A 23,126-nucleotide genomic window follows, 5' to 3' on the forward strand; every position below is an offset into this window, starting at 1 on the left:
GGTGGCTGCTGGTTGATAGGATATAACTGTTTACATCCACTGGTTTGTGAAATGTTTTAGTGGCTAGTGTGTTGTTGTCAATGTATATCTCTAAATCCAGAAATTCTACCTTTTTGCACATTGCCCAGAGACTTCCGTTGTGACCACAAGTCTACCAGTACCTATCCACAACCCCGACCAGCCTCCCACAACCAACCCACTCCAGCCCCATCCAAAATAACAGACCCCGTGCATTGCCCAACCACGGAGGTCTGTTAAAACCCACCCCAACAAACTCATTGAAGGGAGGAACGGCACAAACCTATACCTGCAGAAGACACTGAAGTGAGATCTGCAGCAAGAGTGGTCCCTGTGACACCCATCCACCAGTGAGACCAACCCCACCCGCATCTATCAATACCTATGCACGATTTTTACAAGTGTTAAATAAAGCATTTGTTGTATGAATACCAACAGTCTTGCATTATATCCTTATTAGAAGCAACCAGAGGTCCACAATCATTGGATACAATAGCGAGTGCGCAATTCACCGAAATTGCTGGATTAAAGCCACTCAATGGCAACTTTTTTTAAAATAATTATTATTCTTTGCTTCGTTTTTGTAGTATCCTTTCCTTATAGAATAGAATAGAATCAACTTTATTGGCCATTTGTGCTTGCGCACACTAGGAATTTTTTGTGGATTACAGTGCAGCATCAAGCAGGGATGAAAAGGGGGGAGGGAGACATTACATATATTACATAAAGACATTACAAGCATTGAATTTCTAGCTACGACTATGGTGGTCAGGTCGCCAAGTAGGGACACGTTGTTTGGCTGTTGATATTGGGATTGCATTCGCTTTGATTGGATTGTTCAGGTGATGGACGGCTAACGGAAAGAAGCTTCTTGCGGATCTGGACGTTTTGACGGGGATGGACCTGAACCGTCTTCTGGATGGTAGGATTTCAAACAGGTTGTGACCAGGATGCAGCTTGTCGTTTGCGATCTTCTCAGCACGTTTCCTTACCCTGGATGAGAACAGATCCCTTATCGGGGGGAGGTCGGTCCCTATGATCCTTTCCGCAGTCTTCACTACCCTCTGTAGTTTTTGTTTGTCGTTCTCGCTTGCGCCACCGTACCAGATTGTGATCGTGGAACATAAGACAGACTCCACGATGGCGGTGTAGAATACGCACAGCAGCTCCTGTGGGATGTTGAATTTCCTGAGTTGCCTCAGGAAAAACAGGCGCTGTTGGGCCTTTTTTGATGTTTGTGGTTATGTTTAATCCCCATCTTAGGTCACTGGACATGGTTGTCCCTAGGAATTTGAAGGAATCAACCCGCGACACCACTGCGTTGGCTAGTGCATTTGTTTTTTTCCTGTAGTTGACCACCATCTCAACTGTTTTGGTGGGGTTTAGATCGAGGTTGTTGCTGCTGCACCACTGTGTCAGCTTCTCCACTGCATGCCTGTACGCGGTCTCGTCACCATCCTTGATGAGGCCGATGATAGTGGTGTCATCTGCGAATTTGATGATTTTCACTGACTGCTCAGCTGAGGTGCAGTCATTCGTGTAGAGAGAGAAGAGCAGAGGGGAGAGGACGCATCCTTGGGGGGCTCCAGTACTGATTGTTTGTGTGCTGGACGAGAAGGCGCCGGCTTTGACCACCTGTTCCCTTGCTGTTAGAAAGTCCACTATCCATGAACATGTTGATCCTGGGACTCCTAAGGAGAGGAGTTTTGGCTGCAGGATGCCTGGAACGATAGTATTAAATGCTGAGCTGAAGTCCACGAATAGGACTCTTGCATAGGTGCCTTGGTGGTCGAGGTGTTGTAAAATATGGTGCAGCCCGAGGTTGACCGCATCTTCTACACTTCTGTTCGCCCGGTAGGCAAACTGCATGGGGTCAAGGTGAGAGTTTGTCACTTCTCTCAGGTGCTTCAGTACTAGTCTTTCAAATGCTTTCATGGCCACTGAGGTTAGTGCAATTGGCCTGAAGTCATTTAGGTCCTTCGTGGGTGTTTTCTTAGGGACCGGGATGATGATAGAGCGTTTGAAGCAGGCAGGAACCTTTTACAAGTCCAGGGAGGAGTTGAATATCGTTGTGAAGATGGGGGCGAGCTGAGCTTCACAGGTCCTAAGGCTGGATGGCGACACACCATCCGGTCCTGCAGCCTTCTTAGGTTTTATTCTTTTGAGTACTGCTTCTACCTCACCTTGGTCCACGTGGAGGGCCTGGGTGTGATGGTCTTTGGGATGGAGTGGGGGAGGTACGGCCTGCTCAAATCTGCAGTAGAACTTGTTCAGGTCTTCTGCAAGTTCATGGCTGGTTTCAGACTGTGTTTGGGCTTTCTTGTAATTTGTGATGTTTTGCATGCCCTTTCATACTGCCGCAGGGTCCTTTGCTGTGAGGTTGTGTGTCAGCTTGTTTGTATATTCCCTTTTTGCGAGTTTGATACCCCGAGTCAAGGAGTTCCTGGCTTCTTTGTACTGTGTCCTGTTTCCGCTGCTGTATGCCTCCTCCTTGGCTTGGCGGAGTTTCCTGAGCTGGCTACCGAACCATGGCTTGTTGTTGTTAAAGGATCGGATTTGCTTGGTTGGTACACATAAGTCCTCGCAGAAGCTGATGTAGGATGTGACTGCATCCGCTAGTTCATCTATGTCAGAGGCAGAGGCTTCGAACACCATCCAGTCAGTGCAGTCGACTGGATGGTGAGTAGTGAGTTTAGGTTGCTCTCTCTATCCATTAAGGATTTTTTTTATTCTGGTGTGCAAAACAATCTAATCCCAGTAGTTCATGTCCTAATTTAAAAATCACCCTTTGTTCTCTAAAAAAATTTTTTTACTTCTCTCTTCCAGGTCTGCATTATTTGGTTGCACTTAATTTAGAGGGATCGACAGAATATCTTATCAAATGTAACTTATGCAAGTTTAAGGGAAACGAGAGCGAAATAAAGCAGCATCTTACTGGCTTAGAACACTTAATGGCCTATTTGGTGAGTGTGGACTGTTCATTGTATTTATTTTTTTTTATTAGAAAGTAAAAGGTGTGGGTTTTTATTTTCATATGTTTTATTGTTTTATTTAGTCTTTAGGTTTTTTTTGTTTTTTTTTTCGATCATGCAGTAAAACATATTTAATAAGGGATTTTTTGGAGGCCAGGGATTCTGCAAAAAAGGCTAGTTCTAAATCTCATTGTATATGAAGGGCATGTCCGAGTTGTAGGTATATATAAAGCACGCAATACAGGGAGGTGGGTTTACATATTTTAACCTGATTTATTTGAATGTCTTCAAAATGCCATTGTGGGCAGCTGACCTATAGCAGAAATATTCATGCTTCAGTCACTATATACTCCTAGTAGTAGCATCGGTTCAGGACCCTGATTTTTAATCAAAATCAAGCTCAGGGAAACCTTCAGCCCTCCAGCTGTTGTTGAACTACACATCCCAGGATGCCCTGCTACAGTTTTGCTATTTGGCCATGCTAAAACTGGTGCAGGGCGTGATGGGATATGAAGTTCAACAACAGCTGGAGGGCCGAAGGTTCCCCATCCCTGATCTAGCTGATCACCCTCAGCAATGTTCTATGCACAGTTCGGGCTGCACCCCTTAGAATGGTCTGCCAGCAGAACCTACTTTTTTATTTTTTGGTAGTTTTTATTGAAATAAGAATTTGTTTTGGGGTACAGAAAAAATGTAAACAAACAGAGAATCCAGAAATAGTGCACAAATAGAACAAAGTGCAACTTCAATACGTTGGACTATGGATGTTGACTTCCCTACCACCAACTTGCCTGGTGCTGTTTTGCCTTTGAGAAATTGTCTAATGCTGTTTTATATCATCATTCTATAGTGAGTGTGGTACTTATGTAGTATCTGGGCGTCCGATTTTGTGATTGTATGCCTTACCTTAAGGCATACAATCAGATGCGATGCGATGCGATTCGATGCGATTTTGCATAGGATTCAGTGTTAAGAAGGTCCTGTTCATTTCCCCACTATCCAAGTGGGCATAGAGTTGATTTTATATAGCGTGGCGAGCGCAGCGAGCCACCGAGCCCGAAGCGTGGCGAGCGGACGCATATTTCTTAAAAAGTATTCTGTGTCCCCTCGCTACGCTCGCCACAGGTTTATATCCAACTCCATGCCCACTTGGATAGTGGGGAAAGGAAAAGGACCCCTTTTTCCCATTGAATTCTATGTTAAAATGGACTCAGACCATTTTAACATTGAATCCTATGGAAAAATCTTGACCATCGCATACGATTTGGTCGCATGAGATGCGATCCGATTTCTAAATCGGACGCCCAGATACTACATAAGTACCGTGAGTGTTTGTGTATTCAATATCTTTAATATAGAAGGTATTTGCACTATTGCTCTTTTTTTCTGTGACCATAGTGACCATAGTGACTGAGTGTTTCAAATTGAAATTAAGAATAATGAAGGGGCATAAACATTTTCTACAATTAGGTAGAGGGAGTCTCATTTAAGCTGAGGTGGAGTGGATCAATAAAGAAAATATTTGAGAGATGTTGAGCACCTTCACCTTTAGTCACATAAACATGCCATGGGGACCAATGGGGTCGGCCAGGCATTTTCAGGTAGTCTTTGTGACATCCGCTCCGGCCTTGATCAGCCTGTATCTGTTGCAGAGTTGTGGAATGGTCAGGGTCACGCACAGACTGGAAAATTCATTAGATGATGAGTGAGTTTCGTATGGATTTGCAGCTGGCCGTGGATTGGACAGATTTCAGACTTGCAGATGGCAGACTTTTAGTCTGTCCAGCCAGGACTATTTCTGTTGGCACCTAATGAGGGTGCAAGCAAAATTTCACAATAAATGCAACCTTGTGCTGGCGGCGCAAAAAAATCGATAAGCTCTCATACAGTTCACAGGAGTTACGAACAATTGAATTTAAATCGAGCTATGGCTGGACCTATGATAAATTCAGGAATATTCTATGCACTGCTTATATTGCTGTGATCTGTAGATTAGAGGGGTAGATAAGCGATCAAAAGCATGAATGTTATATATACACAGACCTACCCTTCACTGACTGCTTTCCTTTATTCAATTGTTTTTATTTTATTTTTTTGTTTGTTACTTTAAAATCTTGCTAATTATTATCTGCATTTATTTTAGGAAAAACATTTTTCATTTTTGCTTCAAGGCTTAGAAGGTGCAGGGTTTCAAAAATATCATTTAGAACTTCTGCTTCGGGAATACGCAAGTGAGATAGAACGTTTGGAAGGAACCAGTGAAATTCAAGTAAGCCTTTACATCCAAACTCTGATTTGAGATTTCTCATCATTTCCCTTCTGAATGTCTTCTAAAGTATCTAATACCCCTTTCCCACTGCAGGCTTTACACGTGTAAATGCCGTTTTTTTAGCCTTTTTAAACGGCTAGAGCTGCAGTGGGAAAGCTCCAGGTTGCTTTACACGGGTAACAAATACCGGTTTTTGTTACCCGTGTAAAAAGCAGTGTTTTTAACGTGTAATAGCCGTTTTTTCGGCAGTGGGAAAGGGGTAGCCCTTTACCCGTTAAAAAAAAAACCGGCATGGGGTCCCCCCCCACTGCCGAAACCAGCACCAGGCTGAAGGAGCCGGGGCTGGTAATAAAAAATCAGGAAACCCGACAAATAGGGGTTCCCTGATTTTTTACAACCAGCCCCAGGCTCCAGGTCCGGGGCTGGTTCCCAAAATACGGGGGACAAAATGACTAGGGGTCCCCCGTATTTTAAGAACCAGCCCCAGGCACAACCAGCCAGCAGGGTAATGCCACAGCCGGGGGACACTTATGATATAAGTTCCCGCGGCCAAAGCATTAACCCTACCGACCAGTCAGCCTGGCCAGGGGCCCTGGGGGAGTGGGGACCCCCCCAATAAAGGGGTCCCCCCCCTCCAGGACTTACCTGACCAGGCTGAAGCCTGGTGCTGTCCCCGGTGACCCTGGAGCGGTGGTCACCGGGCTGATGGTATTGTGTAAAAAATAGAATAAAAACCATTGTCTTTTACTGGTGAACTATGAGTCCCAGCAAGCCTCCCCCGCAAGCTGGGACTTGGAGAACCACAAGTCCCAGCCTGCGGGGCATTAAAGGGCCCGCTGGGTCTTGTAGTTCCACAGTAAAAGAAAGAGTTAAATAAACACACTGACACACGTGAAAAATAAAAGTTTAATACATACATAACACATACATACTGATACTTACCTATCTTGAGCCCGTAGGTAGCCCTGGTCCTGATGTCCTGGTCCGTGTCGGCGTCTGTATCCAGTCGGCATCCCTGTCGGCGACGGCGTCGGCGGTCCGGAGTCCGAAGAAATCCATTTGGGAAGCTGTGGAAGGAAATCCTACTCACCTGTCCCAGCGCGACGTAGTCCAGGTAAGGTCTTTGCAAAAAAAAAAAACCGACACCCGAACCAAGCGGACAGCTGAGAGACGCACGGTGTGTTTACATCGTGCGGCTCCGCCCCCGAATGCCGCTATTGGCCGCCTTGCGGCCTAGCGGCCAATCAGGAGCCGCTAGGCCGCCTTGCGGCCAATAGCGGCATTCGGGAGGCGGAGCCGCACGATGTAAACAAACACACGTGCGTCTCCGTCAGTCCGGTCTGGTTCGGGTGTCGGTTTGTTTTTTTTGCAAAGACCTTACCTGGACTACGTCGCGCTGGGACAGGTGAGTAGGATTTCCTTCCACAGCTTCCCAAATGGATTTCTTCGGACTCCGGACCGCCGACGCCGTCGCCGACAGGGATGCCGACTGGATACAGACGCCGACACGGACCAGGACATCAGGACCAGGGCTACCTACGGGTAAGTATCAGTATGTATGTGTTATGTATGTATTAAACTTTTATTTTTCACGTGTGTCAGTGTGTTTATTTAACTCTTTCTTTTACTGTGGAACTACAAGACCCAGCGGGCCCTTTAATGCCCCGCAGGCTGGGACTTGTGGTTCTCCAAGTCCCAGCTTGCGGGGGAGGCTTGCTGGGACTCATAGTTCACCAGTAAAAGACAATGGTTTTTATTCTATTTTTTACACAATACCATCAGCCCGGTGACCACCGCTCCAGGGTCATCGGGGACAGCACCAGGCTTCAGCCTGGTCAGGTAAGTCCTGGAGGGGGGGGACCCCTTTATTGGGGGGGTCCCCACTCCCCCAGGGCCCCTGGCCAGGCTGACTGGTCGGTAGGGTTAATGCTTTGGCCGCGGGAACTTATATCATAAGTGTCCCCCGGCTGTGGCATTACCCTGCTGGCTGGTTGTGCCTGGGGCTGGTTCTTAAAATACGGGGGACCCCTAGTCATTTTGTCCCCCGTATTTTGGGAACCAGCCCCGGACCTGGAGCCTGGGGCTGGTTGTAAAAAATCAGGGAACCCCTATTTGTCGGGTTTCCTGATTTTTTATTACCAGCCCCGGCTCTTTCAGCCTGGTGCTGGTTACGGCAGTGGGGGGGACCCCACGCCGTTTTTTTTTTTAAATTCTCCCCCCCCCCCCTATCTTTACACTGCTTAAACGGGTTTTTAAACGGGTAAGTGTGAATGTGACAAAAACAGCTTTTAAACGGTAATTTACCGTTTAAAAGCTGCAGTGGGAAAGAGTCTTTATGGCTCTTACCCGTTTAAAGACCCGTTTAAAAAAAACGGGTCTTTACCCGTGTAGGCAGTGGGAAAGCAGCATTATTTTACATTGCATCTCTCATCGACTAGTAGATTAACAAATCATCGCAACCTAATACTTATTTCTGATAGTCTATTGTAATTGGCAGGTGAGACCAGACATCCAGCATACATTTGTTAATGATTCATTCATGTATTATTGAGTGGACATCATTACATTATTAAATATCAAATTCTGAAGTTACAATGGATGCTTGGGAGAATACATTACAGGCAATCGAGAAAACCCCAACTAATCTGTTATGTCCTTTCTTTGGACAGAAAGATATGCTATGTCATATACATCTATTCTCCATGCGCTACAAGTAGTCTCACATAATGCGCAAGCTCTGTGTGACTTGGTAGTACTGAGTGTTTTTTGCGTGTGACTTTCCCCATTAAAATGCACTGTATTCCCAAAACAGGCTGAATATGATGTACAATCAGCTTCTGCTAATTAAAATAAGTGGCTTGCTATATTCTGTGTGTGGCTGCAGCTGTATATGCATAAAAGATGGAACAAGAGTGTTTTCCAGGAAAACACTGTTGTATTACATATGCAGTTACAGCCATGATCAAACACACGACATAAGGGAAAAAAGAATGCGATTAAATGGAAGAGAAAATAGGAGTGAAATACGTAATTAGTTAATAGTAAGAGAAGGCAACAAACTGATAAGACACCTAAGGAAAACCCAAGGGCGGCACCCAAGGGCGGCACACCAGAGTTATCAGGAGGGTCCCAACATCTCCTATGGCAAATAACTGCAGAATTCTAGTCCTAACTAGTAGCCAGTATCACCAGACAAAATCTAATTTATGGGGAAAGTTGTGCAGGTAATAGGTGATCTTTTCTATATTCACAGTGAGCCAAATATAGTTTTTCAGAGCTAAAATATGGGGAGGGAAAAGGGTGGATCTACATCTTGAAAAAAGGATGGACAAACACCCACCCATGGGGGATCTAAGTGTGTGGAAGGCTTTAAAGGGATTTTAAACTATAAAGGACTTTTTGCGAAAACGGAACAATATATAGACCAAATATGGTCCCTATAAATCCACCAAATCTGCAGAAGACTTCTCGTCTGACTGTAGTTCCCCCAACAAATGGGAGTAGAGATGGGAAACATTCTAAACTAAACTATTTTTTTTTTTATTTGAGTAATTTTTTTATTGGTTTTGCAAAATAAAATAAACAACTACAACAAAATTTTTTTTTACATTAGACAGCTGTGTTACAAAAAGATTAGTAGGTGCATACAGGAGGTATGTAACAGCGCATCTAGTATATGTGCACAAGAGTATATATGTGTTCACGCATAGATTTTATGTTATCCATACGTAAAATGAGTACCTTCCCCTCAGGATATAGGTACATATTAAATAAAGTACCTGGAGGCGCCATCCAGGTTCTCAGGAACGGAGAGATAGAAAGAGGCACACTCGCATAAACACAGTGCATAACAAATCAGAAGGCACCATTGATCTGTATCGTTAAATAATCAGCTATCAAAAAACCCCACTGTCTAAGCTTAAATAACCAACTAACATTAATAGAAAAGAAACCTCCCAAAAGGACCCAAAGCAAACCTCCCACATTAACCCCCACCCTGTACTACCCACCTCCAACTTAGGTGTACCTGGAGCCCTGCAACCATTACCCATTACTACCTATCATGAACTAACGAGAAGCAGGTTAGTGGTCTTTAGCTGTATGGTAGCTAACTTGTACCAAAAACCTAACCCCCCCCCCCCCCCCAATCCTACCCACCCAACTATAACTATACTATACTACAACAATATACTAATCTAACCCATCCCTCCCCTTCCCACCCACCCAGGAAAAGAAGGATATACAGAAGGATATTGGACAGGGGGCTATATGGCTAATGGCCTTAGGAAAACTAGGACAAATGTTCTCACAGTATAAAAATATGAAGTTCCATAGCCCCTTTTTAGAATAAGTACAGCCCCAAAAGGTGTCGAGTGTAGACATGACGGCAGGCTAAGTCAGAGCATACGTGACGGAATACACACAGCAAGAAATATTAATCTGGCCGGGCCTGCAAATTCAAAGTCACTCGAGAGTAAGCAGGAAACGAACTATACCAACCATGCCAACTATCCAACCCCATCCCCCCCTATTGTAGCCCCCATAAGAGGAGAATACCCAGATAATGGCAGGAGCAAACTCCTCCCTCCCCCCCCCCCCCCCCCCAGGATCACATGGTGTGCATTAAAAGTAAAATCAGGATATTTATATATGCATAACAGAATATTACTAATAGGAAGCCAATAATGCTATTGGAGAAGAATGAGTAGGAACAGTGGGAGAGATATCATGATGAACAATATATCATAATTTATCAATCCGGCCAGTCCATATAGCATAGGAGAAATAGCAAAAAGGTGGGACCAGAGTTCCAGAAGATTCCCATCCATGTGGGGGTATAGAAGCTGGCATAGGTAGCACACAAAGCAGGATTTTCGTAATTTCATACCAAATGAGCAATGGTCGGAGCACCAGATTGACTCCTATAGAATCCAGCACAGTATAAAGTATTTGCAGCTCTATGAATTAGTCCAGCCAGGCCCTAGAAAATTTATAGATTCACCTATCCCCCTTAGAAGAAATCGAGACAAAATGTATAGTGGCCTCAAGCTTAAGCCATAGTGGCCCAGCTCTCCTGCATTGATCTAGAAAGGAGAACCTTGTAACAAAGACACAAAGCAATATAAGATAGCAATAATCACGTTGTGAGTTAGTTTAAAATGTATATGTGTTACAGAACAACAGGATATCCTAAAAAATCTATATAAAATAAAAAGGATATAGAAAAAACTAATAAAATGAGGGTCAGTCTGCATAGGTAAAACAGTATTTAAAAACACTATTTTCAGTTCGGCAGGTATATGTAGCATTATCTTTTAGTCCGGCCAAGTGTCAACGTTTTTCAGTTAGGTAGGTGCAGCGATAACAAAGGTGAACAAAATAGTCATAGATGCGGTGCTGATCCAGCCTGTACATGGGAGTACAAAGGAATTTCCACTGTATAAAATAAACAAGATATACAATCTTGGTGCATCTGGCAAAAGTGTGCTAGGCATTTTTAAAGCTGCATCAACAATGGAGCATCTAAAACTAGTGTAGAAGCAGGATTTCGCATCCACTATAGACGTTAAAGTCAGTGGGTCCAAAGTATATTTGTGCAGAGAGAGAGTAAGGGCCATTAATGCAGATGTTAGAGCTAGTCTGCTCAACCCTTGCATTGCACCCATCATAGGAGCAATAGGGAGAAACAGTATCCCTAGTTATAGTATCCAATTGTAGCAGCCTCTGTGTGGAAGCTGTGATGGCCCACAGGATTGGCTGTATTGAATTTTCCATGATACAGTGGGAATGGTCTACTGTTGAGAATTCGTCCCCACAGGAGTTTCCAAGATATATATATATATATATATATCAGAGCTCACCCACCACCAATGCACTTAAAACAGAGGAATGTGGGACAGTAGACAATAGCCAAAGTGAAGGTAGCAGAAAGTCAAAGTATTAATAGTAACCGTGGTTCAGTCCCGAATACACAGCTCCCCACACCTTACCAGCAAGCAGGCTGTGTTGTAGTATATTATAAAATGTCCGCTGGAGTCCACCAATACCCCGAGCACTACAGCAGGATGAAGGAGCTGCCGCCGGGGGCTGGAGCCTCAGAGTCCGCAGCCAAACAGGAGGGGTCTTATCGCAGTAGTAACAGCACACAGGGCAGCCAAGCCAACATATGGCATTCCCGCCACTCAGGAGCGCGGTATTACGCAGCGGTCTCCCCCTGCCACTTAGCCTCCAACCCCCGAACACACCGCGGTGCCTGAAGAGGACCTTGGGAGGATCTCTGAGCCGTGGCCTCCACTCCAAAGATGCGGCAGGCAGAGGGAGATCAAAGAGGACCTGCCGCGGCTGCTCCCGGCTGTGTAATCAGTGGTGTCGCAGCGCTGACAGGTAGAGCCACCCAAGATGGCCCTGTATGCTTGGCTGCAGGAGAAGCAGGTTGGACTAGGCCTTGGTCACCGCCACGGCAGGTAAATAAGTGCCCAGCGGCTGTAAAGTGGCTCTATAAGTGTGCCCAGAGCCCAGCAAGGTAAAATGAGCCAGGGTAGAGGTGCCTTCTTTGCACGTTAACAGGATTTTTATAAGGATTGGACCCGGAGCTCTGTCTCCTCGCTACCTCTCACACGCCCGGCCAAGCCACGCCCCTAAACTAAACTAATTTTTATTTCTTTGCATTTAGTAAAGCCAAAAATGTAATCACGTTTGTTATAATAATACCATGAAACATTGCTATGTATTAAAAACCTTGATCAACCATGTTTTAATGCTTTCTAACATTCAAGGGAAAATTATAGATAGATAGAATCTCATTGGTTGCTATGGGTATCTTTAATAGAACTTCTATTCTATTCTAGTGCCTCTTTTGTAGTGGAGACAATAACACTACTTGTGTAAATTAGGCTGCTTGTCCTGGTAGCGCTATTTTCAAGAAATAATTCCTTCTTTTCTATCTTCTATAAGGTGCTGAATAAATAAGAAGTAGAAGCTGATTGGTTGTTTTGGGCAACATTCCATCTGCAATAGAACTCCCATCTTAGTAAATTTACCCCTAACAATCCAAAATTATTAGGGTTAAATAAAACCAATTTTAGACTAAACATTATTAAAAAAGGCAAAAGTAATTTTCAGAGAAACGCGCGAACACAAAAAACAAAGGATTTAAGCAAATAGCACTGGATATGACACTGGCATTAACATTTTAAATAAAAACACTAGTTTAGATGCCTTTTCAGTTCCCTGTCTGTTTGAAAGCTTCGAGTAAACTAGACCAAAAGAAAAAAAATATTTCTACACTAGCTAAAAAGGATTTAAGATGTTGTGCAATTATGGGAAATAAATTGGGATTAATGAATGGCAGATTTAGCACCTCTTATATAAATCACCTCCCTATATCTCTGGTCTGTGTGTGTGATTTACTGCGTTGGTTCAGCTTACTTAGATAAAGACCACAAGTAACGAGAATGTGGAATAACACCAGGGATTCCCTTACAAAATACTTTTTTTTGTTTAAGATGTCAGTGCTGTGCCTGTAGTCACAACAATTTTTAAACATTTGCTTCAAACCAGCCAACCCTGCTAATATTTGTTCAAACAATATTAATTTTTTTTTTTTTTTTTTTATAAAACTTAAAATCAAAGCTACTTCTGACTAAAGTTCTGTAATGTCAATGCACAGAACCGTATATACAGTAAGCCGCAATGCACACTAAAGAAGTTAGCACATTCACTTGCTTCACAAACTCATAATGGAGCTCAGACTGCCACTGGAGAGCCATGATCTTCTACAATTGTAAGCATCTCAGAAGGGAATTACGCATTTCATCAAGATTGTGTCATTCATCATGCAATGAACAACATTCAAGAGCATGCAATAGTCTATACACATTGGGCGATGTGAGCAACATCTCAGTTCGATTTGCAGGTTCAAACGACCTATCGAAAAAGGGGTGGTGGTGACCCTGACCACACAGAGTGGGTCTGGGTGCAGGTGCGCCTGGCTGGAGCTGTGTTTCCCTAGCTGCTGCTCTGGGACAGGATAGTTAGTCCTGTACTGAATGAACAAGAAAAGAAAGGGGTGTTGAGCTGCGCTTGGTATAACTTTGTAAAAAGTGAGGTAATGAAACCTGTAAAGTTGGGTGAAAAAAATGAGGGATTGGTTGATCTAGTACAAAAAGATTTAATGTCTAAAATACATATAGCCAGAATACATTGATAATTCTCTAAAATCACATAAAATTCATATCTCACCAACCAAACTGGGGAAAATGTATGGCCCGGAGAGTCCCAAGAGTCCTGTATAGGGCTGAGATGTAAATCGTCCTGTTTGGAGCTGCAATGATATGCCCAATTGGAGCAGTAGGGAGGGAGGACCAGATGTAAGAATAAGGAGCGGCTTAAGTTGACACGGATTGCCGACTCCCTCCGCTGGATGGACTGGAGCGGGATGGGTCCTCTACCTCTACCTTACTGTAGGAATTTGTAATCCAAATGGAACCAGTGGAGGTGGTATTACCGGACTGGGATCTGTGCGTGGCCCAAGGGGACCCCCAGGTCCTGGTGAGGCGTGATGGTTGTCTCCAATGTAGCAGATGGTGGGGAGGACTTGAAGATGTTGATAAGGAGCGGCCCAGGATGGCACAAATAACCGACTCCCTCCGCTGGATGGAATAGAGCGGGATACAGTCCTCGACCTCAACCTTGCTGCTAGGACTTGGTGGTCCAATTGGACAAAGGGTGGTAAGTGTGTGCACAAATAAGCACTTCCGGGTTCTTTAGGGGTACCAGTTTGGTATTCTGGAAGGAGATAGAAACCTGAGTCCTGACCGGTTTCGCTGCTCCAGGCAGCTTTGTCAGAGGATAACAGGTTTAAAACATGGCTGGCTATTTATTTCCTGTTACATGGGTCATGTGACCAACTTGATTAGATCAACCAATCTATTTTATAAACAAATAGGGCACTAAAGTAGGAGGCAAGTTACTATAAATTCATACACAATAGTATACAATAATAAGATATACACTAAAACATAGTTTGTTAATTGTAAAGTGCTTAGATTATGATCGCTAGCTTGTGCAATCAATTTTGTTAGTATGGTAGTCATGGTGACTGAGATGACCTTATCGAATGTGCATTTCAATTGGAGGAATAACCTATTAGTTTCCAGGTCATTCTGCCCTGATGGTATGTGGGCTGTGAGGGCGGAAGTACCTGTGGTGCGACCTGTAAGGGCGTCCCCTCTATGCTTTAATGGCAGGGGGGAGGATTGCATGTCAGAGCTTGTTGTCCCTCCCTGAAAACGGAATGGAATCATTTGTCAGACTGCATTTGAGTCTACAAGCATAGGTCTACACCATTAGGTCGACTTGCATTATGTCGACCTGACTGAAGGCCGACATGGATTAGGTCGACATGGTCATAAGGTCGACAGGTGTTAGGTCGACAGTGAAAAAGCCGACATTTTTTTTTTTTTTTTTCCCTCAAGCGTCGACACAGTCAACATGGCACCGCGTCCCCTCGCAAGGCTTGCTGCGCTCGCCATGCTTCGGGCACGGTGCCTCGCTACGCTCGGCACACTATTGTGGTGTGTGGGCTGTGAGGGCGGAAGTACCTGTGGTGCGACCTGTAAGTGCGTCCCCTCTATGCTTTAATGGCGGGGGGGAGGATTGCATGTCAGAGCTTGTTGTCGCGTCACCCGGACTTCCGGTGACGCGACCCACCGAGTGGCGTGTTGTTGGGGGCATTTCCAACAGCTTCCGGCAGTCGCGTCATCCCGGCTTCCGGTGACGCGGCTCGTCGGAGATCGTGATGCCTAGGACCCCGCCCCTGGCATCACGATCTCCGACGAGCCGCGTCACCGGAAGCCGGGATGACGCGACTGCCGGAAGCTGTTGGGAATGCCCCCAACAACACGCCACTCGGTGGGTCGCGTCACCGGAAGTCCGGGTGACGCGACAACAAGCTCTGACATGCAATCCTCCCCCCCGCCATTAAAGCATAGAGGGGACGCACTTACAGGTCGCACCACAGGTACTTCCGCCCTCACAGCCCACACACCACAATAGTGTGCCGAGCGTAGCGAGGCACCGTGCCCGAAGCATGGCGAGCGCAGCAAGCCTTGCGAGGGGACGCGGTGCCATGTTGACTGTGTCGACGCTTGAGGAAAAAAAAAAAATGTCGGCTTTTTCACTGTCGACCTAACACCTGTCGACCTTATGACCATGTCGACCTAATCCATGTCGGCCTTCAGTCAGGTCGACATAATGCAAGTCGACCTAATGGTGTAGACCTATGCTTGTAGACTCAAATGCAGTCTGACAAATGATTCCATTCCGTTTTCAGGGAGGGACAACAAGCTCTGACATGCAATCCTCCCCCCTGCCATTAAAGCATAGAGGGGACGCCCTTACAGGTCGCACCACAGGTACTTCCGCCCTCACAGCCCACATACCATCAGGGCAGAATGACCTGGAAACTAATAGGTTATTCCTCCAATTGAAATGCACATTCGATAAGGTCATCTCAGTCACCATGACTACCATACTAACAAAATTGATTGCACAAGCTAGCGATCATAATCTAAGCACTTTACAATTAACAAACTATGTTTTAGTGTATATCTTATTATTGTATACTATTGTGTATGAATTTATAGTAACTTGCCTCCTACTTTAGTGCCCTATTTGTTTATAAAATAGATTGGTTGATCTAATCAAGTTGGTCACATGACCCATGTAACAGGAAATAAATAGCCAGCCATGTTTTAAACCTGTTATCCTCTGACAAAGCTGCCTGGAGCAGCGAAACCGGTCAGGACTCAGGTTTCTATCTCCTTCCAGAATACCAAACTGGTACCCCTAAAGAACCCGGAAGTGCTTATTTGTGCACACACTTACCACCCTTTGTCCAATTGGACCACCAAGTCCTAGCAGCAAGGTTGAGGTCGAGGACTGTATCCCGCTCTATTCCATCCAGCGGAGGGAGTCGGTTATTTGTGCCATCCTGGGCCGCTCCTTATCAACATCTTCAAGTCCTCCCCACCATCTGCTACATTGGAGACAACCATCACGCCTCACCAGGACCTGGGGGTCCCCTTGGGCCACGCACAGATCCCAGTCCGGTAATACCACCTCCACTGGTTCCATTTGGATTACAAATTCCTACAGTAAGGTAGAGGTAGAGGACCCATCCCGCTCCAGTCCATCCAGCGGAGGGAGTCGGCAATCCGTGTCAACTTAAGCCGCTCCTTATTCTTACATCTGGTCCTCCCTCCCTACTGCTCCAATTGGGCATATCATTGCAGCTCCAAACAGGACGATTTACATCTCAGCCCTATACAGGACTCTTGGGACTCTCCGGGCCATACATTTTCCCCAGTTTGGTTGGTGAGATATGAATTTTATGTGATTTTAGAGAATTATCAATGTATTCTGGCTATATGTATTTTAGACATTAAATCTTTTTGTACTAGATCAACCAATCCCTCATTTTTTTCACCCAACTTTACAGGTTTCATTACCTCACTTTTTACAAAGTTATACCAAGCGCAGCTCAACACCCCTTTCTTTTCTTGTTCAAACGACCTATCACCTGCTATATACCCATCTTAGTGAGCCAGATGGGATAGATTTGAGATAGATGGGACAGTGCTATTCTCCCCACAGTTTGTGACCATCACAGAGCTGAACTTACAGCTGCCTTTCTTTTGGTCCTGTATTTCCATTAGATCTATGCTAGGGCAGTACAAATGGTGTAATGGTTAGTATTACTGCCTCAAAGCACTGAGGTCATGGGTTTGATTCCCACCATGGCCCTAACTGTGCGGAGTTTGTATATTCTCCCCGTACTTGCGTGGGTTTCCTCCGGGTACTCTGGTTTCCTCCCACATTGCAAAAATATACTGGTAGGTTAATTTGCTCCCAACAAAATTAACCCTAAAATGTCTGTGTGCATGTACATGTGGTAGGGAATATAGATTGTAAGTTCCACTGGGGCACGGACTGTTCTCTGTAAAGCGCAGCGGAATATGTGTGCGCTATATAAGAAACTGTTAATATGCTAATTTAGTGTATTTTACTATAAAATGTAATAGAATACATAACTGCTTCACTATTTTCTAATGGCTTTGCTTGTTTTTAGATTGTATACGTTTCAGAATCCGAATTCAAGAAAGAACAAGGTTTGCTTTTTCATACAGTATTGATCTTCATAGATGTTTATGGCATTCAGTACAGTGAACACTTTTGAATGAGAGATGAACATTTAACTGTAACTAACCACTTACAGACATTTAAACATTTGAGATAGGTTTGCAGTATTTGAATGTTAAACCTCCTGTACCATTTGGCATTGAGGTCGCTCATGGTAGGTTTTTAGAGTGCTCATTCGCAGCTTGGGAGTGCAATTTTTGTTCTTCTGTGAATGGCTCACCTCAACTGAGGTTTTGTCTTAGTGGTGAAGTCTTATCTTGTTAAAGGCCAGATGCATCAAGCTTAAAAAAGTGATAAAGTGAAGAGTGATAAACAACCAGTTCCTAACTGTCATGTTGGCTGGTTGTTCATCACTCTTCAATAAAGTATTGCTGCGGTTTTCAGTCATAAACAACATTTGCAAAGAAGTACCGTCTCTTCTTTTCAAATTTACACTTTTAATCAGGGTCTGTCTGATTTTTAGTAGGCGCCAATGTAGATTGTGCACCAGCTTGCACCTACTGCTTTTTAAAGCAACACATTGAAAAACCGTGTTCGAGAATCTTGCTGCGGGGTTGTAAACCATTGTATTGGTCAAGACTGCACACGCTTTTGTATTTTCTGGCATACCATTTGTTAGTATATATTCTAGTAAGTGATGCTTAAAGTTACAGTACCACTGATACTTTAAAACGATTTTGCATCTATTGAATTCTCCCACACAAACATACGAACACAAAATCCTGCCTAGTCATTGCTCGAGGTTGCTCGTTTTGTTAACAATGCTCTTTGTGTAATTTTGTCCACTGATGTTTTAAGTGGGGTACCTAAATTACTTTACACTTTTATTAATTACAGAATCAGCAATTTGTGTTTGACCATGGGAGGTTAGGAGAATGTTAATAAAATATTTGACTAGGTTGCAGGGCAGCTATCCTGTAAGTTGAATTCTTATATTTCCACAGTAATTCTTTCATGTTTGATCCTCTCTTTTTAGAAACCTGGGTAGACTCAAATAACTACTCAAAGTAAGTGTGTTAAGCCGTCCCTTTGGGTGTTTGAATTTGTTTTTGAGATTTTGTTTGTGTAAAGTGGCGTTCACACACAAAGTCAATAATACAGTTTTCATTAGCTTGCATTCACGGACTGTGAACAAATCACTCCAGTCTCTGGCTGATAAACAAGCTGTCAGGCTTTATTTGCCCTTCTTCAGGTTATAAATCAAAAGTGGTCACCTTATATAACAGAGTGTGTTCTCTTTCTCCGTCCGGCCAGCCACGGTACCCGCCCGCTGCATTAGCCGGGACTTCCGGTCACACTTCTCAGGAATCCCCCGCTCCACAGGAACTTCCTGGTACGTGTATCTGGCCTGTCTCCAGCTTTGCGTCGCAGGCAGTTGCCATGATAACCTGATCCAGGCTGCGAGAAAAAAAATAACCAAAATAAGTAAAAAAAATGCTAATAAACAAAAAGAACATGCATCAACAGAAATCCACAACCAAACTAAAATAACAAATACTGGTGATATCTATACATAGATATAGAGATGAACGATTGGCACTCTGCTTCTGTGAGGATGCAGCTGCTCCAGTGCCTTCCAATAAACAATTTTATGATGTAGTAGAGATAGCAGTACTCACAGGCTTGTAAAAAACTAACTTTATATCAAAGTAGAATGTGCATCAAAAATCTGATGTTTCAGGGTAACAACACCCCGTTTTCAAGGTGCAGAATGGTGACAAACCTACAAGAAGACTCTTACCTTTAACAGGCATAAGAAGGAAGTGAGAGCCCATCACCAGTGCGTCTCTCTGGTGACTGAGCACCGGAAGCAGATTGTCTGCTGCTATCTGTCCGTCTGCTGGGAGGCGAGTGTGTGTTGCCTAAGCAACCAGGAAATACAAATCACCGCTGTGTCATAATGTGTGGAAGTACAGGACATTAAAGATAGTTATGTCAATAGTGTTATTACTATATAGCAAATGCTGCACTAGTAACACAAATACATTAATGATTGTACTTTATATGTTATTGGTTAAGCACAATGCAGAGAAGCGTGTCCCAGAGGAAGATGGTCAGAACCCTGGTAGTGCTTCAGAAAATGCTCCAGGGCATCTTCTCTTTAAGACCCTGAGGGAACACCGTTTTGAATTCAAAGATCCAGCGTGTCTCAATTTGTAGGAGCCTATTGGCTCATATTTGTATTTTTAATTCTTTTTTCCCATGGACATATTTCGATGAGACTGTAATATAGCTATTGATATTTTGAGCTCTCTTTTGATTTGCCTTTTGTTGTTTTAATACCTTTGTTTGTCTCCCACACTCCTGTAATGCCAAATCCCTGCTTAGAACATGTGATACAAACACAAGGCCTGTTGGTGTGCTGTGTAATTCACTGTTTACAAACAACCCACATGACCTATCATTAGCCAATTGATGGAGGTGGCTGGATAGACCATGTGACGATGTAATGGACCACGCCTGCATCCCGTGCCACAATTGTTCTCCTCTAATCCGACCATAAATTGCCCCCCAGTGTAAGACACACACCACAGGGCCATGTACCACATACTGGCCACCATCAATAGCTCTGACACCCAGCGACCGCAACAGCAGCACGGCCCGCACTTCCAGCAGTGACGCCATGCATTCCACACTGTGGAAGGATTCACTCACCCGTATAAGTAGGTCCCCAGGCAGTGCTCCCCTGTCCCCAGTTCCCTATTTGTCTACTTTGCCTTCCACAACTTTGGATGGATTCGGTATGAAATCCCGACGGTCAAAATCCCGGATGGGTCATAATACCGACAAGGACAAAATTTTGTCCTTGTCGGGATTTTGTCCTTGTAGAGAATTTGTCCTTGTCGGTATTATGACCCTGTCGGGATTTTAACTGCATCCCCTTTGGATATATTGCTGTACTTGTTGCTGCCTTGAGAAAGGTCCTTGCATATAACATTCTATTAGCTTGCCAGGAAATAATGGCCTCTTCGGATAATGACTCAATACCGATTATAAAACTGGACTCTATATTCATTCTATGCTTGTTATGCTATTGAATTTTAGCTGAGCCCACACACTGACTCCATTATTTGAAAGTCACTCAACTACTGGCAGTCCTTTTTGTTATTTGCATTTTATTCATAGTTAATAATTTTATTTTTTTTTACTGTTTTTCACCACTTTAGGCCCGGACCATCAGAAAAAGTAAGTTTTCTTTTCTGTTGTTCTCTCATATTTCTTGCTGCAATTCAACAAGAGAAAATGGGAACTGCAGCATCAGGTCTCTACAAGATAATCCTTTTTTATTGGTAATGTATATTTGGGATGTATTTTTAAAATAGAATACACGCAATTCATTTACACATTTCTATGTTCTACACTTGGCTTTCTCCTTTTATCAAGTGCATTTCTTATTATGCCATCTGCATAATTGTGATCCTTGTACTTCTAGATATCACAGGGTTGCCGCCCCTCCCAGAATTTGCGGGAGTCTCCCGAAAATCGGGTCCCTCCTCCCGGCCCCCGGAAGGGTGGGCAACCCTCCTGGAATCAGGGGGACCCCCCTGAGACCCCCCGATCGCGGCATTTAAATGCCGAAATCCACGGGTCTCAGAGGAGGGGGCGGAGCTAAAATGGCACAATCGTGACATTTTAGCCCCGCCCCCTCCATGGAGATCAGTTATTTTGGCTATTTGCCATAATGGGGCGGAGCTTAATGACGTCACTGTTAAGCCCCGCCCCAAACTCGTAATGAAAGAGATTCCTCTCCGGGCTTCTCCCGGAGAGGATTTTTTAAAAGTCGGCAACCCTGAGATATCACTAATACACATGTACAAGATCTTCCAGCACAAGAAATTCAAGTACTTGAATTTCTTGTGCTGTACGGACGTATTTGGTGACCTGTCTTGACAAAGGCCCTCTAGTGGCCGAAACGTCGACTGCTTACAATAGTAAGATTTATTATATCCTGAAAAAGTACCATAAAAATTGTGCAAGTGATCTCCGTGGAACTTATTTGGGTCTACACCTGTGCTATATATATATCTATCTATCTCTATATATATATCTCCTTTTTTCTTTTTTTTTTTTTTTGCACAGCACTTCAGCACATTTGGAGCACATCCTGACGAAAAGGCCACAGAGCCTTGAAACGTTGATGGTTTCCATTTTGATTATGCCGATATAAACTATTTTGATTTCACCTATATCCGTGGAGTGCCGCCTTATTCCCCTCCAGCCTGAGCGTTGGCAAGGGGTACCCGTGTGTGTGTGTGTGTGTGTGTGTGTGTATGTATGGGAAGGGAGATAATCCGGCACTCAGTCCAAACAGTAAACAATCGCTGCCTTAGGGTAATACATGCATGGATGCTCACAATGGAGCGGAGGCCGGCACTCACGGAGACTCTTCAACAGAAATAAATCAGCAACACCAAAGTGTGGTCAACGTTTCTGAGGTTTTAATGTACCTCTTTCGTCAGGACATCCTGACGAAAGAGGTACATTAAAACCTCAGAAACGTTGACCACACTTTGGTGTTGCTGATTTATATATATATATATATATATATATATATATATATATATATATATATATATATATATACATACATACATACATTACATTTGCCTTCCTAATCAATACATTTTTACTATTTTTACAGTATCCACTCTACCGGAGGAAAATGGCTTTATTATATTCGGTATGTTAAAGTTTGGGAATATTTATCAACATATCAATACATTTCCTGTAAATTTTAGGCAGGTGTGTGAAAAATGCCGCAAAGTACAATTCCTTAAAAAATAGAAGTGTTTTAATAAAATAATAAAATTCAAAGTGAATGAACAGAATAGATATTTTAGATCAAATTTAAGTAAGTTCAATATTTGGTGTTTCCACCCTTTGCCTTCAAAACAGCATCATTTCTTCTAGATGCACTTGGACACTGTTTTTGAAGGAACTTGGCAGGGATGTTGTTCCATTCATCTTGAACCACAAATCTATGTAGGCTTGCTCAAATCCTTCTGTCTCTTCATGTAATCCCAGACAGGCTCGATGATGTTGAGATTAGTGCTATCTGGGGGCCATATAATCTCTTCCAGGACTCTTTGTTAATTTATGATAAACTAGTTCTTAATGATATAAGCTGGATGTTTGGCGTTAAATTTGAAGCCTTCCTTATGGTATTGCATGATGAATGCATACCTACCTTTTATTTCTTCGCATTGAGGCGCACCTGCTGCCATTTTTCTACACCCCAATTGCTAGTTGAATCACTTGGCCTTGTTTCTACGTCGTAGGTATGACTTTTTGGCTGCAATTCTTCCATTAAGACCGCTCTTGGCCACTCAGACTTCTCCAAACAGTAGATGGGTATACCTAGGTCCCACTGGTTTCTGCCAGCTCTGAGCTAATGGCGCCGCTGGACATCTTCAGATTTTAAATGGACGCAATCATGAAGTTTCATTTGTTTCCTTGGCTGACCACTGCATCTATGGTTCTCAGCGTTGCCCATTATTTGTGCTTCTTCAAAAGCACTTGAACAGCACATCTTGAAACCCCAGTCTGCTTCGAAATCTTTACCTGGGAGAGACCTTGCTGATTCAGTATACCTACTGTACTTTGTGTCTTGGTGCTGTGCTCCGTATTACCATGGTGTATGACCTGTGACATGAAACGGTCTTCCA

The 23,126-nt window shown here is 43.8% G+C and overlaps 1 protein-coding gene across 1 annotated transcript in view; it reads left to right on the top strand.

Moving 5' to 3' along the window:
* The window catches only part of LOC146080765 (uncharacterized), a 48,147-nt gene that overhangs the window by 13,946 nt on the left and 11,075 nt on the right, over nucleotides 1-23,126 (top strand). The window contains exons 5-10 of the mRNA XM_083188409.1: nucleotides 2,845-2,981; nucleotides 5,134-5,259; nucleotides 17,390-17,429; nucleotides 18,437-18,467; nucleotides 20,628-20,646; nucleotides 22,103-22,141. Of these exons, the coding sequence (XP_083044535.1) occupies nucleotides 2,845-2,981; nucleotides 5,134-5,259; nucleotides 17,390-17,429; nucleotides 18,437-18,467; nucleotides 20,628-20,646; nucleotides 22,103-22,141 (392 nt within the window). The remainder of the gene's footprint in view (nucleotides 1-2,844; nucleotides 2,982-5,133; nucleotides 5,260-17,389; nucleotides 17,430-18,436; nucleotides 18,468-20,627; nucleotides 20,647-22,102; nucleotides 22,142-23,126) is intronic.

This window comes from Crinia signifera, chromosome 5 (genome assembly GCF_055691185.1).
Source record: "Crinia signifera chromosome 5, ASM5569118v1, whole genome shotgun sequence".
Classification (NCBI taxonomy): Eukaryota; Metazoa; Chordata; class Amphibia; order Anura; family Myobatrachidae; genus Crinia; species Crinia signifera.